Source organism: Cetorhinus maximus, chromosome 10 (genome assembly GCF_964194155.1).
Source record: "Cetorhinus maximus chromosome 10, sCetMax3.hap1.1, whole genome shotgun sequence".
NCBI classification, from domain to species: domain Eukaryota; kingdom Metazoa; phylum Chordata; class Chondrichthyes; order Lamniformes; family Cetorhinidae; genus Cetorhinus; species Cetorhinus maximus.
In genome coordinates, this window is record NC_135888.1 from 127,335,631 (window position 1) to 127,352,616 (window position 16,986).

Sequence of the window (16,986 nt, forward strand, 5' to 3'; positions counted from 1 at the left end):
TGTATCCCGAGGTGCCACAATCACTGTTGCACTGCAGTCACGTGCTAAGTAACGTTGTACCAGTCCACCGGCCCATCAGCCAATAGGAGAGCAGAAAGCAATACACTCAATGAAGCTCCAGTATCTTGAGTCTAAGGCACGATTACTTCTAAGTCCTGGGCACCAGGAGACATAACACCCTCATTGTTGCTGTGGTCAGGTGGAAGATGCAGAGAGCAAACTAGCCTGTGCACATCAACGAGAGCAACGGGTTCTTGAACAGACTTGAGCATCATTCTTCACTCAGCTATGGAATAGTTAGGACTAAGATGCTTAACTGGAGAGTTCATGTCAGCATAATTTCAAGAGAAAGAACCTGATGTGGTGAACTGAATAAGGAAGTCAAATAATAGAACCCATCTTGTGGGTTTACTGGGCTGTTGCACTCATTTGTTGCACACAAAGAATCAAAGTGTCTGCACAATGCTGAAAGAGCTGGTGATATGTTACATTGTTCTGCTACATGGGTCTGTTCTCACGCAAGGTAAGTGACCAGAGATTTTGGAACAAGCATGTAGATAGATTGGAGCAGCTCACTTCAGTTGCTATAACTCATTCTGTGCCTTTTCTAAAAGGAATAAAAGGGATGGGATCAGCATGGATATGATATTGGCTGAGTGACAGGAAACAGAGCAGTGATTAATGGATGTTTTTCAGACTGAAGGAAGGTTTGTAGTGGAGTTCCCCAGGCATCAGTGTTGGGGCCCTTGCTTTTCCTGATATATATTAATGGCCTTGACCTTGGTATGCAGGGGACAATTTCAAAAGTTGCAGGTGAACTTGTGAACTGTGAGGAGGATAGAACTTTATAAAGATATAGGCAATTTGGTGGAATGGGCAGACAAGTGGCAGATGAAGTTCAATGTAGAGAAGCTTGAAGTTATTCATTTTGGTAGGAAGAATATAGAGATTCTATATAAAATGAAGGGTACAACTCTAAAGTGGGTGCAGGAACAGTTGTACATGTGACTAAGTCGTTGAAGGTTGAGAGCGTGGTTAATAAAATATACAATATCCCAGGCTTTATTAATAGGGGAACAGAGTACAAGAGCAAGGAGGTTATGTTGAACTTGTATAAGGCACTAGTTTGACCTCAGCTGGAGTATTATGTTCAGTTCAGGGCACCACACTTTAGGAAAGATGCAAAGGCATTGGAGAGAGTGCAGAAAAGATTCACGAGAATGACCCCAAGGATGAGGAACTTCTGTCGTGTAGACAGGTTGGAGAACTTGGGACTGTTTTCCTTGGAACAGAGAAGGCTGAGAGAAGATTTGATAGAGGTGTTCAAAATCATGAAGGGTCTAGTCAGGGTAGGCAGCGAGAAACTATTCCCACTTGTGAAAGGATCGAGAATGAGAGGGCACAGATTTAAGGTGATATTCAGAAGAAGCAGTGGAGACAGGAGGTGTAACTTCTTCAGGCAGTGAATGGTTAAGATCTGGAATACACTGCCTGAGAGTGTGTGGGGGCATGTACAATTGAGGCTTTTAAGAGGGAATTAGATGATTATTTGAAAAGAAATAATGTGCAGGGTTACGGGGAAAAGGCAGGAGAATGGCACTAGGTGAAGTGCTCGTTCAAAGAACCAGTGTAGCCGTGACAAGCCAAATGGCCTCCTCCTGTGCTGTAATAATTCTGTGAATCACGTTCGACATTTCAGCTAAAAGACTGTATTGACAATCTATTACATCAGCGAATGGTTGTGCTGCTTAATTAAAACATAAGGACACAGAAAATCAATTCCAATCTTAATAAAAAGTGTTGGAATATCCCACCAGATGAAATCTTTCATCAGTTTGTGTCTTTACTGTAAACTGTATTTTTAATAAATGATCTGTTTTGTGAGTAAATTGTATCCGCCTGAAGTCTTTCCCTGTCTTGCAGAAGGTCCCATTGCGATTTACTTACCAGCGGGAAAAGAGGACCTAGTCCTGAATGGATTGGATATTCCTGCCCAAGGAATTATTTTATGGGATTGGACCCCACACAGTGGGCAATCCAACACAAAAACATTGGTCAAAATGAAGGCAGAAGGACAAGGCTGGAGAGCAGAGGGGGGCAGTGAAGATGTGGAAAAGAAAGAAATCAAATGGCAGCAGATGAATGACTCTCTCAATCTTAAAATTGAAAATGTTGCATTTGAAGTGGCAGGCCTCTTTACCTGCAGACAGACAGAACCCAAGGAGAAAATACTGAAACAGTATGAAATATTTGCTATCAAAGGTGGGTAGAACAAGATACGAGAACTGGACACAACAGCCTTTAGCCATTACTATACAATAATAGCTTTTCCATATTTTGTGAAAGAGGAAACCCACTATGATAGTGCAATACTTTGAATGTGCATTCACAAACATCTGCTTTGTGATAATAAGAGAAGTAATAATTTCTATCATGTTTCCTTCTGTCATTCCTTGCTGGCAGCCATTCTTTGTAGATGTCCAGTGACACTAACATTGGTCGCCTTAGTGTTAACAATCATTAAGGAGTTTGGAGACGCTCTATATCTGTATTCTATATTTCTGATTTTGAGTTCTTCTTTAAGGCCAGGCAAAGAGTACAGCTGTTAATATTTTGGCAAATACATATCACCATTCCAGTGTTCAGCTCACATCCCACTTTGAGTGACTTCATGACAAGGCAACTATTTCAGATGCCTTTCAGTTTGATTTCTGCTACATCATAAGACCATAAGACATAGGAGCAGAAATTAGGCCATTCGGCCCATCGAATCTGCTCCGCCATTCAATCATGGCTGATAAGTTTCTCAACCCCATTCTCCCGCCTTCACCCCGTAACCTTGGATCCCCTTACCAATCAAGAACCTATCTATCTCGGTCTTAAATACACTCAATTACCTGGCCTCCACAGCCTTCTGTGGCAATGAATTCCATAGATTCACCACTCTCTGGCTAAAGAAGTTTCTCCTCATCTCTGTTCTAAAAGGTCTTCCCTTTACTCTGAGGCTGTGCCCTCGGGTCCTAGTCTCTCCTACTAATGGAAACGTCTTCCCCACGTCCACTCTATCCAGGCCTTTCAGTATTCTGTAAGTTTTAATCAGATCACCCCTCATTGTTCTAAACTCCATCGAGTATAGACCCAGAGTCCTCAAACGTTCCTCATATGTTAAGCCTTTCATTCCTGGGATCGTTCTCGTGAACCTCCTCTGGACCCTCTCCAGGGCCAGCACATCCTTCCTGAGATACGGGGCCCAAAATTGCTCACATTATTCTAAATGTGGTCTGACCAGAGCCTTATAAAGCCTCAGCAGCACATCCCTGCTTTTATATTCTTGTCCTCTCGAAATAAATGCCAACATTGCATTTGCCTTCCTAACTACCGCGTCAACCTGCGTGAAAAATTATGTGAGAAGTTAAAGATTTCTAAAACATCGGCCACAAATTTCAACCTGTAGGATTATACACATGCAAGTGCACGTGTCCAAGATTGGAAAAGTTGTGTCAATTATTGTGGTGTTCCTTCACTTAACATGCCACAGTCCTTGCAGTATTGTGATTAAGATGTCAGGAGGTGGTCTTCCAATGGCAGGCCGGGAGGCTGAAGTTTCCTTTAATTACCCCACTTCCCCCCACAATCCACCCCTCCTCCCCTCCGCCTCAGGGGTGCGGAGGCCAGAAGGTCGTGACTGCAGGCTGTCCTGTAGAGAGGTGCACAATGCTGACTTGGCAGCTGTGGGCAAAGTTTATTTAACCTTATTTTTAATGTCTTCAGAGGCCGTTTCCACTTTGAGCCACTCTCGTGGTTTCCCCCACTACATGAGCAGCACCCACCCCTCCCAGTGGTGCTGCCTGCTGCCCAGAACCTTGGGTACTCCCATTGGTCCTCCCGCCTGTGCAGCCCACCTGCTGGACTGCACAGATAGGCTGCCCCCATAAACCATAAGCCATCCGAGTTGGAACCTGGAAATGGTCCTGTCCCTCATTTAAAAACTAAAGTGGTAAGATTCTACCCATTATTTCTGGAAATATTGTCACTGTTGAACAAACACTATTAAAAGATATTTTTAGGGCAGGTGTGATGACTTCATACTTGTATTTAACCTTTCTTTTTAATGCCTTCAGAGGCTGCTTCCACTTTGAGCCACCCTCGAGGTTTCCCTCCTACATGAGCAGCACCCACCCCTCCCAGTGGTGCTGCCCGCTGCCCAGAACTTGAATGGATTTTCTGAGTGATGTTTAATGAGTTTCCTTCGACAATGATTGGAAAATCCTATAAAGCTGCTGACCTGCATATCTAAGATTAAGGAAGAATTGGATTGATAATTGAGAGTGTGTGATTAAGGGACATCAGTGTGGGACTGGCCAGATGGGCCATAGAATCTTTATGAAGCTTTATTTTCCTCTGTCATTACAGAGCGTTAATAATTTCACCAAGAACAGATGAGACTAACATGATAAGGAATAAACCTAATAGCAACATCACCTGTGGCTGTAATTCCAATTGATTCTAGCCCCTTTTTGCTACGTTGTTCCCCTGTCTTTCTCATTCTTTTCTCTATATAGTTGATCAGGAATTCCGGTATCCGTTTATCGGCAGTGATGTCTCCGTCAGCTGTACCATCTCCAGAATCTCAGAAACCATCAGTCTCCAATGGAAAGAAAAAGATTTATCTCAGCGAAACAGGAGGAACAGCACTGATCAGATCCGACTGAATAACACTGTCTATCTGATGGTCCAGGATTTCCAAGCAGATGATGCTGAACGATATACATGTGAAATACAAGATAATGGAAGAACTCTTCTCTCTATTCCTACAGAATTGTTCGTCAGTCCCTGTAAGTACAAAAGTAACCTTACAGTAAATGTTGATTATTGATGTATCGTTGTTGCAAAGAGTTTCAGAAACGTACCTTAGCTCACAAAGTGGCCACGCTCCACCTCTATCAAAACCAGCAGGCAAGCTGATATAACCCTACCTGGGTCAAAATCCTGGAACTCCCTCCCGAACACACCTACATACACCACATGGACTGCAGTGGTTCAAGAAGGCAGCTCACCGCCACCTTCTCAAGGGCAACTAGGATGGGCAACAAATGCTGGCCTAGCCAGCGACACCCGCATCCCGTGAATGAATATAACAAAAGCTGCTGTTTCTTCCTTCTGTTTGTATGATGTGAAGACTTGTCTGAGCAGCTTAAACTCTCTATGCCTAGAGGACTAGGAAAGCTGCTTCCTGATTGGTATGTACTGAGCAACATTTATGAACCAATCTGGAGTCAGCTTTCACACCAGGAAGTTTGAATGGACTGAAAGACCTTCCATCTTCCAAACTACAGGAGAACAGGGAGAGCAGCAGGAAGTTACTGTTACTGCTGCTGGTGGTGCTAATTGTTCTGGTGATGTTGGAGTTGATGCTGGTGTTTTGTTCTGATTTTGGTGCGCTGATGTTGGCCCTTTGTTGTCTGTTCTGCTGTTGGTGTTAGCTCTGGTGTAGTGCTTTGGTGGTTCTGGTGTTAACGATGGTGCTAGTCTGGTGATGGTGGTCTTGGTAGTGGTGGTGGTGGTCTTCCAGTTGGTGTTGGCGATGCTGCTCATGATGATGTTCTTTCTGGTGTCGGTGCTGATGGCAGTGATTGTGCTTCATTCTGGTTTTGGAGTTGGTTCTGGTTTTCGTGGTGATAGTCATTTTGGATCAGGTCCTGCATGGAAGATGAGGTGGATTAGTACACCAGACAAGGCGAAGTTTGAAAATATAGGAACTTACACATGTACCATGGACACAATCACACTGGTGACAATTGAACTGATAACCACACAAGGTATGCCCAACAATTCCAAGGCAGCAGGGCTGAAATTATTCACGAGTTCCATCAGTCTCCTGAGGCGTCTCTGGTAGGAGACTGGCAGAATAAACCCCTTGAAAATAGCAGAAATGGGTATTTCTGTTGTTTCTGAGGGGCACTGGAGTAGAAAGACTTGCATTTATACAGCTCTTTACATGACCACCGAATAGCTCACGGTGCTTTACAGCCAATGAAGTTCTCTTAGAAGTCTAGTCACTGTTGCAATGTAAGAAAGATGATGCTCAATTTGTGCACAGAAAACTCTCATGAAAAGATGTGAGGTGCAGAGTCCTTGTGTGCACTGTTCTTATTTATGTCCAGGATGCTTCCCTTCATGACTATTGAAAATGTGTGTTTTCTGCCACTCGACCTTGTGCTTTTTCTAAGTGTTGGCTCAGGGAAAAGTTTCATCTGCTGCTCACCAATGGGTGCCCTATGGGATTCTGGATTTCATGTGCTTCATTGTGCTGGTCACTTTAATGGCCCTGAATTTAATGTCATGGTTTAATGACCTGCAATCTTTGCAATGGACCAAAATCAAGGCCCAAGTTTATTGTAGGCAGGTTCCCTCTCCACTCTTGTCACTTGCGCTTGTGCCTTTTAACTTGTGCCAGATGCTTCACCAGGGGCTCCCTCCCTCCTAATTATGAATATTTGAGACACTGTATAAATAATATTGTTTAACTGGTAATGACAACTGGTGGTTGCTGCCTTCTCTTTCCATATTTCTATAATTCCTTATCTATCTCTCCAATCTAGCTGAATTTGGTAAGCAGTATACAAGTTATTGGCCAATCTTTGAACATAATTCAATTGACTTGAACTGTAAACTTAAGACTGAGCGCAATGTGTCCATGTGGTTTTGGAAAAATGACAATCGTGCAAGAGGAATTATGATTATATCATCTGCTGACAAGAAGGATGATATCGTAGAGATTCAGAATCGAATCAGCCTGCAACATTTTGATGGGATGAGCTTTCCTCTACAGATTTCTCCAGCGAAGTTCAAAGATGCAGGAACGTACACATGTACCATGGACACAATCACACTGGTGACAATTGAACTGATAACCACACAAGGTATGCCCAACGATTCCAAGGCAGCAGGGATGAAATTATTCACGAGTTCCATCAGTCTCCTGAGGCGTCTCTGTGGTAGGAGACTGGCAGAATAAATCCCATGGGAAGGATTTTCGGGTTGGCGAGCGGGGGTGGGGCCCACTCACTGCCACATAAAATGACGTGCGGTGATGTCAGGCGGGCGTCCCGAAGTCGCCGCGCGTCATTTAGATTTCCAGTTCGGCGGGCGCGAAGACCTGTTAAAAACTAATTGAACAATAAAATGAGCTGCCCGTCCAACCTTAAGGTTGATGGGGGGGTGCAGGTGAAGAGCCCAGGCGGCCTTCGCATTTTTCATGGAACCTCATCCATGGGCGGGATGAGGTTTCATGAAGTATTTAAAAATTCAATAAATTTTTTTTAAAAAAAATTCATTGACATGTCCCAGCTCATGTGACACTGACATGAGGGGACATGTCTTAAAAGTTTTTAATTTATTTAATTGTTTTAAAACTTAAACTAAGCTCCCTGAGGCATAGAGGAGCCTCAGGGGGATTTCTGCGCTCCTTCACGTGCATGTGTGAAAGAGCACAGGCCTCGACTCTGGGAATCCCTCCTCGCCTGCATAGGGAGCGCTCAGCGTTTCCGGGTGCGGGTCAGGCTGGGCGGGCCTTAATCTGCCTGCCCACGTAAAATGGCAGCGCGGACCCGATCGGGGGTGCTGATTGGGTTTGCACCCCTCTCCTGCCCGCCCCTGCACAACCTCCCCCACCCACCCCACAACGGGGGGAAAATTCTGCCCCATAAAAATAGCAAACAAAAATAGGTATTTCTGTTGTTTCCAAGGGGCACTGGAGAAGAAAGACTTACATTTATACAGCTCTTTACATGACCACCGAATAGCTCAAAGTGCTTTATAACCAATGAAGTTCTGTTAGAAATCTAGTCACTGTTGTAACGTAGGAAACATGATACTCAATTTGTGCACAGCAAACTCTCACAAACAGCAATGTGATAATAATTAGATAGACTATTTTTTTATGATGTCGATTGAGGAATAAATATTTGCCAGAACACTGGGGATAACTCTTCTGCTCTTCTCTGAAATAGTGCCATGGGCTCTTTTATGTCCTCCAGTGCAGATAGATTAGAGCCTCACTTCAATGTCTCATCCAAAAGACAGCACCTCCGTCAGTGCAGCACTCCCTCGGTATTGTACTGGAGTATCAGCCTTATTCTGTGTGCCCAAGGGCTGGAGGGATCTTGAGGCTGGAGCCTTGTTGTCAGAGGCAAGTGTTCTACCAACTGAGCAACAGTTAACACTGGAGCTTAGTGGGGATCCCATGGAATTTAAGCCACAGATTATTTGACAGGGGCTTGAGTCAATGAATGCATGAAATATAAATACTCCTAGTACTTGAACATGGATAAAAGCAGCCAGGTATGTGGTATTGAAAGAGAAAGTGACAATGCACTCTGTGAGCTGGCTTTTTCACTCAGTTTTAGGCTTTACAATATATGTTGAATTCTGAGGAAGGGATGCTCCCTGTGGCAGGATTAGAAGTGGATTTAGGAATGTGGGGGGAGGTGGTGGGATTTAGGGAGATTTTACGCGGGGCAGTAGATTTTATTTTGAGAAATGAGATTCGATTTTACGATAAATTCACCTGAAGTGGAGCTCCTACAGGGAACAATTCGCCTTGGACTAACCATTGAAGCATCAATCACTGCGCCAATAACACATCCTTTTAATTATATTGAGAGAGGTTTTATTTGTGTTTGTCTCCATCTGGGCCGGAACTTTTTAGCTCGGCGGCTGGTCCCGCGCCCAACCTGATTGAGCGTGAAATGACGCGCGATGATGTCGGCCGAGCTTGCCGATGTCAACGCGCTATTGCGCGATAGTTCGGTCAGCGGGTGCGCTGCCTAGAGCCGGTAGCGAGCCTGTCGATAATTAAAAGGACTATTAAGGCCATTAAGTTATCAATTGACATTAATTTTTCACTGCCTGTTCAACCTAAAAATGGGCGGGCAGGAGAAAAGGCCAAGCTGCCTTTGCATTTTTTTTGGAAACCTCATCCGTGGGCAGGACAAAGTTTCCAAAAGCAAATACAAATAAAACAAAAACGTTATTTTTAAACTAAAAACACGTCCCCGCTCATGTGACAGAGCCACACGAGGGAACATGTTTTACTACATTTTTCTGTTATTTATTCATTTTTTTCTGCATCTTCTTCATCACCCTGAGGCAGCTCCGTGCCTCGGGGAGATAGTTCACACTGGGCCTGCTCGCCTTCCTCCCCCGCACCCGCACAGGCAGTGCTCAGCGCTGCTGTTCGTGTATCATGATGGGCAGGCCTTAGTTGGCCCGTCAGCGTGAAATCACGGTGCGCTGTCGATCACGGGCAGTGGTCGGCTTCCCGCCCGCCTCCACCGATCCTGCACACCTAGGGCAAAGTCCTGCCCCCGGGTCACAAGTAAACACGTTGAACAGCACCATTGAAAATTTCTTCGAAAATTACCAATGGATTGTTTGTAAAAAATGACTTTTGAATTCAAGAATGATGATTCCTAGTGATGAATTTAATAACAATGCTCTCTGTCCTTATATTTTGAATTTCTGCTTCAAGACACTGTAGTGACCAAATTCATAAAAATGTCAAAAATGGGTTAGTTCTTGCATTTAAAACGAATCCTATACAAAGCAAAATCTTAATCTAAAAGGCATCATTTTTAATATAAATTCCAAACCTGTTCTAGGGCATCTTCTACAAATGCTGTTCGACTATGTCAGGGGCAGGGTGTGGGATGGAAGGTACCTTGCATAAGCAGCGTAAGGCTATAAACTTTCCACCGGCTCCCTGTATATAGTCCATATTTGCTCTGATTTAGAATAGAATCTCAGGGTGGGGTTTTACTGCCCCCTCGCGATGGGGGCGGGGCTGTAAAATGCAGAACTCCATTGGCTGCGGCAGCCGAAAGGGACGGTAAAATTCTGCCCTTAGCGCTGCAGACATTAGGTTTACTGTGGCCGTGCTGGCTCTTTGGGAGGTATCCAAGAGGTCCCATTCCTCTGCTGTCCCCCACTAACCCCGCAAATCTTTGCTTTCAAATTATTCCCCCACGTAGCTCCCTTTTGAAAATTATTACTGAATCGGTTCTGCCAACTTTTCAGTCAGTGCACTCCAGATCGCCATAACTTGCCGAGCAAAGAGAATTCATTGCACTTAAATCTGTGTGCTCTGCTTATCGACCCTCCTGCCAATGGAAAAAATGTTTCTTTGATTTACTCTAAGCTGCTCATAATTTCAAACACTTCTATTAAAACGTCTTATAGTCTTCTCTGCTTTTGAGGGCAAACCCAGCTTCCCTATCCTCCCAATAACTGCAGCCTTTTATCCCATTCTACTAAATTCCTCTGCCTTCTCTTTGACATCCTTCCTAAAGTATGATGACCAGGATTGCACCACCAATAACATGGGGCTGAATTTAGCCACGGTAGTGGGGGTTCCACCGACAGCCCCCCAAAGTGGTGGTGCGGTCCTAGTTCAGCAGTCAGCGGGACCGGGCTGCATCTTGCCAGTGGCAGCTCGGCTGTCACCGGGGCTGCCTTCCCTATTAAGGATGGTCACCCATCCCCACCGGCCGCTGGCCGATCACAGCTGCACCAGCAGAATGGTGGCCACTGCTGGGAGCTACGCCTGGAGGACGAGGATACAGCGAGGTTTGTCTACCCTCACAACCAGGTTAGTGGGGTCTGGGCTCATGAGACCGGTCAGGTATTTCACTGGCCGCTGCCTTGCCCTGCCTCCAACCCATCCTCAGAGGGCTGGTAAAATCCAACCTTCAGTTTCAGTTACCTATTCAGAAATTACCCCTTAGAATGAATTTGCTGCCTTAATCAGTAATTGATTCTTTGTATATGGCAACTGAGGCTGCTCATTCCGAAATGGGGGATCCTACTGTTTAATATATTACATCAGTTGGTGTGAGCCCTTGTCACAACAAAAGTTGGCTAGAGAGTCATGTCCATCACTTGGTTAGTGCTTTTACGAACATCTTGATCATTTGTCTGTCAAATTCAGGTTGATTTATCCCTCAGCTTGTATTTTATTTATTGTTCCTTTTCATCACCGTATTCTTTGTTTTGATGCACATATTTATGATGGTATCATGACCCATTTTGCCTTTTACTTTTTCCCTTTCTCAGTTCAAATCTCTCTTGCACTTTCTTTATTCAAGAAACCCTGGGGGACAGTTCCAATGTCCAAATGGAGTTAGGAAGTGGAGGAACTAAAGGCAGCAGCTTTGTGCTAATGAAATTAGCATCAGCAAGAGTCAAACCACCAACACTCAAAAACACTTTTATATGTCATAGGAGCAATACTTATAGAGATCGCATTTAATTAGACCTCCAGTGACCCATATCTACAATCTACTGCTTGGAAATGAAGGGAACAACCCTGGAATTATTTAGGAAAAAATTGGTTATCGCAATGGGGAGATTATAGGGCCTTTCTAGACACAAGTGGCTGAATAGTCTTGCCCATCCTGAACTATCTTGTGAACTCCTTGGACACAGAGAGAGAGACAATTTCTCAAAACTGAGCTGAGTTGCTGTAGGATCGCGTGAACTAGGTTGAAATTCTTAAACTCCATGGAACCATCGCACTGATAACTGCAGCCTTTGTGGTCACGGGTCATCTCCATCCTATGATATTAGTCTTTGAACTGATTGCAAATAGGTGCTCAAGGCTGCATTACTGAGAATGGATGAGAGGTCCAGGTCTGCAGCATTACAAATTCCCACTGTCGTATTGCTTTAGAATTTCTGAAACATTGGCCAGAATTTTTAGCTTGCCAGGCAGGAACGCGTCCAACCCGACCGAGCGTAAAATGACAAGGGGCCGACATCGGGCGAGCATCCCGACCGTCATTGTGCACTTGCGCGGTATTTCAGTCAGCGGGTGACCGCCGCAGCCCACAGCCCACCAGCCGACAATTAAAAAGCCTATTGAGTCCGTCAAAGTTACGATCGGAAGAAATATTTCGCTGCCCGCCCGACCTTGTCAGGTTGGCAGGACAGGCGAAAAGGCCAGGCGGCCTTTGTACCTTTTAGGAAACCTCGTCCACGGGTGGGATGAGGTTCCCAACAGCAAATAAAAATAAAATAATAATTTTAGCGTTTCATTAATAACATGCCCCTGCTCATGTGACAGAGTCAATTGGCCTTAATTGGCCCACCAGCTTGAAATCGCGGTCGGCTTCCTGACTGTCCCCGCCCGCTGAAGGCAAAATCCTCCCCAATCTTTAAATGGGGTAAGTATGAAAAGTGGAAATTGTAAGGTTAAAATAATGTAAAATCCTTAAATACTGTAAATACAACTTTCTTCCGTTCCAGTGACAGCGATTCCATCTCACCCTCTGGCTGAAGGAGACAACATCAGTCTTACATGTTCTGTTTCTCATGTCAGTAACGCATCAAGGCTTGTTTGGATGGATAATGGCAGGGGTATCCTTGTTAAAGAGAAAACATTTAATCTCCCGGGAGAAGGAAACAGCAGCCTGTCACTGTTTATTCCGAAGGTTGGACAACATAACAGGAGGTGGACCTGTCTTGTATTTATCGGAACCATGCTAAAAATTCACATTGTGTACACGCTTGAAGTTAATGGTAAGAGTGTTTTTTAAAAACAAAAAGTCTTGCTTTTAAAACTGACAATATATGGTTCATTTAACTTCATGGGGAGGGTTTTTCCCTCTACGTGTGGGCTCGGTGGGGACGGGCACAGTAGGTCAGGAAGCCGACTGCCACCCGCAATCAGGGCCTGGCTGTAATTTCACGTTGGCTGGCCAATTAAGGCCCGCCCAGTGTGAAACGCGTGCTGCAGCGCTCAGCGCTGCCTGTGTATGTCGGGGGTGGGGGGAGGAGGGCGAGTGGGGAACTTCACACATGCGCGCGGGTGTGTGCTGGAAAAGCTCCCTGAGGCACAGAGCTGCCTTAGGGAGAGGAAGAGTTTAAAACATTAAAAATAAAGATTTTTAAAAATATTATAAAACATGTGCCCTCATGTGACTCTGTCACATGAGCAGGGACATGTTATTAATGAAATGTTTTGATTTTTATTTAACTTTTAGCAGCTGTTGGAAACCCCATCCCAACTGTGGATGAGGCCTTATAGATGGTGGACAGGCTTTGGGGAGTCAGGCAGTAAGTTACTCATTGCAGGATTCCTAGTCTCTGACCTGCTCTTGAGCCACATTATTCATACGGCTAATCCAGTTCAGTTTCTGGTCAATGGTAGCCCCCAGGAAGTTGATAGTGGAGAATTCAGCAGTGGTAATGCCTTTGAATGTGAAGGGGCAATGGTTAGATTCTCTCTTGTTGGAGATGGTCATTGCCTGGCATTTGTGCGGCACAAATGTTATTTGCCACTTGTCAGCCCAAGTTTGGATATTGTCTAAGTCTTGCTGCATTTGGACATGGACTACTTCAGTATCTGAGGAGTCGCAAATGGTGCTGAACATTGTGCAATATGAACATCCCCATTTCTAATGATGGAAGGAAGGTCATTGGTGAAACAGCTGAAGATGGTTGGGCCAATGGTTGGACCATAGAGAAGGTTCCTCCAAATACAGGCTCATTTGCTGAAATGATTGCAAGTTTTTCTGAATCATCTATTATTTATTAACACAAAGCCCTACTCCAATCTGTGACTTTTTGCATTTCTTGCAAAACTGTTAGATATAACCACAGTGCCCATGTGAAGACAAACCGTGTGGGCTACAGTTGTAGCAGAGTTAGATCACACGGTTTCAAATGGACAAATATGTACATCTTAGCCTTGGTTTAGTACTGAGACGCTCACCTCCGAGTCAGAAAGATCAAGAGTTCATAGTCCCACTTCAGGCACTTGAGCACATATTCCAGGCAGACACTTCAGTGCAATGCTGAGTGATTGTTGACTGTCACAGCTGCCATCTTTAGGATGAGGCATTAAACCAAGGCATCTCAGATGTCCGCAAAACGCTCTGTGATACAATCTGAAGAAGAGCAAAGGAGTTCTCCCTGGTGTCCTTGCCAACATTTATTTCTTAGCCAACTTTGCTAAAACAGGTTAACTCCATTGTTAACTGAGCCAACCATATCAATGATAACAAGAACAAAATGCCTCACTGGCACTGAAAGATTTTCAAGGCCCATCAAACTTAACTTTAATTATTAAGTCACATTCTAAATTATGAACATTGTGGGCTGCCCTCAATACATCTGCTATAAGATAATGCTAACTACTTGCACCTTGAACATTCAATGGAAGATAGGGTGCATTTACACTGCAATTGCAGCATTGGTACAAGGAAGATTTTTATAAAAACGTTTATGGGAGGTGGTCATCACTGGCAAGGTCAGAAATTATTGCCCAGTACTAACTGCCTTGAGAGGGTGGCGGTGAGCCGTCTTCTTGAACTGTTGTAGTAATGTGATAAACGTCCTCCCAAAGTGTTGTAATGGAGAGAGTTCCAGGATTTTGACCCAGTGGCAATGAAGGAATGGCAATATAATTCCAACTCAGGATGGTGTGTGAACTTGCAGGAATATTTGCAGGTGGTGCTGTCCCCAACGTGTCTGCTGCCCTTGTCCTTCTAGGCGATAGAGGTCATGGGCCTGGAAGGTGCTGTTGAAGGAGGCTTGGTGAATTACTGCAGTGCTTCTTGTGGATGGTACACGCTGTTGCCACTTTGGTGGTGGAGCGTCTGAATGTTTAAGGGGATGGATGTGACGTCAATCAACTGGACTGCTTTGTCCTGGATGGCTTAGAACTTCTTGAGTGTTGTTGGAGCTGCACTCATCCAGGCAAATGGAGAGTATTCCAACGCACTCCTGACGTGTGCCTTGTAACTGGTTGACAGGTTTTGGGGAGGCAGGAGGTAAGTTGCTCATCATCAGAATTCCCAGCCTTTAATCTGTTCTTGCAGCCACTGTATTACTGTGGGTGGTCCAGTTCAGTTTCTGGTCAATGGCTGTTGCAGGTTTGACAAACGTAATGCTGTTAAATGTCTGTGGGTGGATGGTGGGGGTGGTTAGCCTCCCTAGTTGGAAATGGTATTTGTTTGGCACTCATGAGCCCAAATTTGAATGTTGTCTATGTCTTGCTGCATGTGGACTGGGTTACTTCATTATCTGAGGAGTTGTGAATGGAAACATACAATCTTCAGCAAACATTCCCACTTCTGACAACGAGGGAAGTAGCTGAATATGGTTGGGCCGAGGACATCCCTAGGACATCCCTGAGGAACTCCTGCAATAAATCCTGGGGCTGAAATGAATTGTAGCAAGACTTCTTGCTTGTACTTCAATCACCTTGCAAAAAAGACCCATGCCATTTGCCTTCCTTAATTGCTTCCTTTACCTGAATATTAACTTTCTGTGTTCCTTGTACAAGTACACCCAAGTCCCTCTGAACAGCAACATTTATAAATCTCACACTTTTAAAAAAATATTCTGTTTTTCTATTCTTACGACCACAGTGAATTGTGTTACACTTCTGCACATTATACTCCAGCTATCAACTTGTTAACCACTCACTTAGCCTGTCTAAAATCTCTTTGCAGCTGCTTTGTTTCCTGTTCACAGCTTGCATTTACAGCTAGCTTTGTATTGTCAGCTTCTGTATTTGAGTTGATATATGGGCTATTTGGAATCGCACAGGAGAACAATGAGAAGAATCCGTCAATGTCCTCAATAATCATCGCCCCTCTATTAAACTTAAAGCCACAAGACACAAGGAAAACATTAATTTGCTAGACACCGCAGTATTTAAATTGGTACAACAGGCATAAGTTAGCAACAAATGTTTTTTCAAAAATAACTGACACACACTACTCAGAAAGTCATACACATGCCTCTCGCAAACAAGCGAGGTCACAACTAATTTGTTTCTGTCACATTTGTACAAAGCTGTAGATTTTTAACAAGATACTTATTACTCTTTTTTTACTGCATCTCAGGTCTCAATCTCAGATTTAAATTTCACAATTGATCTTGCATTGATATTGATCTAGCATCAATTGCTGTTTGCAGAAGAAAGTTCCAAACTTTTAATACTCTTTGTGTGTAGAAGTTTTTCCTAATTTCACTCCTGAAAGACCTGATTCTAGCTTTTAGATTATGCTCCCTACTCCTAGATTCCCCGAAATTAATTGATCATTTACCTCATTACATTTGCTACATTAAAACAGAAACTACACTTCCAAAGTATTTTATTGACTGTAAAGCACTTTGGGATGTTCTAGATCATAAAAAGCACAATAAAAATGCAAGTCATTCATTACTGTTTGGGTTCTTAGTACAAACTAAGAACGGTTGCATATTAGTGTCTAACACACTCACTGCACCTCAAGTAAGTCACAGTTTGTAAAACACTGAGATTTTGGTAACACATAAATGCAAATCTTCTTATGAAATAAGACTGTTCATTATTAAATTATCCAATTAATACAGTGTTGATTACAAAAGCATCTGCTACATTTTTCCCCATATAGTTGCTCCTGAACTCATGCATCTTAAACTAGAGACACCATATCCATTTACAAGGAATTCATTACCTCAGTGACTTCAAGTTTTCCAAGTTCCCAGTTAACTGAGTATTCCTTTGCAGGCAGGTTTAAAAGGTGCCCTTTGCAGTCCCCCTCTCCCCTTTGCAGCCTCTTCCACCCACCTCCGCTCGCCTTGCTTCCCCCGGCATCTCTCTCCCTCGTACCCTAGCTGGGCTTGCTTCCCCCCCCTTGCCTCTCCCCCTGGGCCTCGTGAGACTCACTTGCCCCTAGTGGGGGTCCAGCAGGTCAGATTTCCAATGACACTCATCTTCCCACTGCTCGCTGCTCCTCCAATCACAGGCTGTTTCTCTCCCGCGTTTGCAGCAAACACAGGAGAGAAACAGCTTGTGATTGGAGGAGCCGCTCCTCACTGATGCTGCCACTTCCACGTATGGGGGCAACTTTCCTCTGATTGGTCACGCCATGATTGAATTTTTCAGGCATTTTGGGGGCTTTTGGGGGTGACTTCACCAGCCATCCCTGTGCA

At 44.2% G+C, this 16,986-nt stretch overlaps 1 protein-coding gene across 1 annotated transcript in view; it reads left to right on the top strand.

Annotated features, from left to right (window-relative positions):
• Positions 1-462: 462 nt before the first annotated feature.
• Positions 463-16,986, top strand: part of LOC144685351 (uncharacterized) — a 31,618-nt gene continuing 15,094 nt past the window's right edge. Inside the window, exons 1-5 of the mRNA XM_078549760.1 lie at positions 463-523; positions 1,924-2,262; positions 4,563-4,835; positions 6,603-6,923; positions 12,304-12,576. Of these exons, the coding sequence (XP_078405886.1) occupies positions 463-523; positions 1,924-2,262; positions 4,563-4,835; positions 6,603-6,923; positions 12,304-12,576 (1,267 nt within the window). The remainder of the gene's footprint in view (positions 524-1,923; positions 2,263-4,562; positions 4,836-6,602; positions 6,924-12,303; positions 12,577-16,986) is intronic.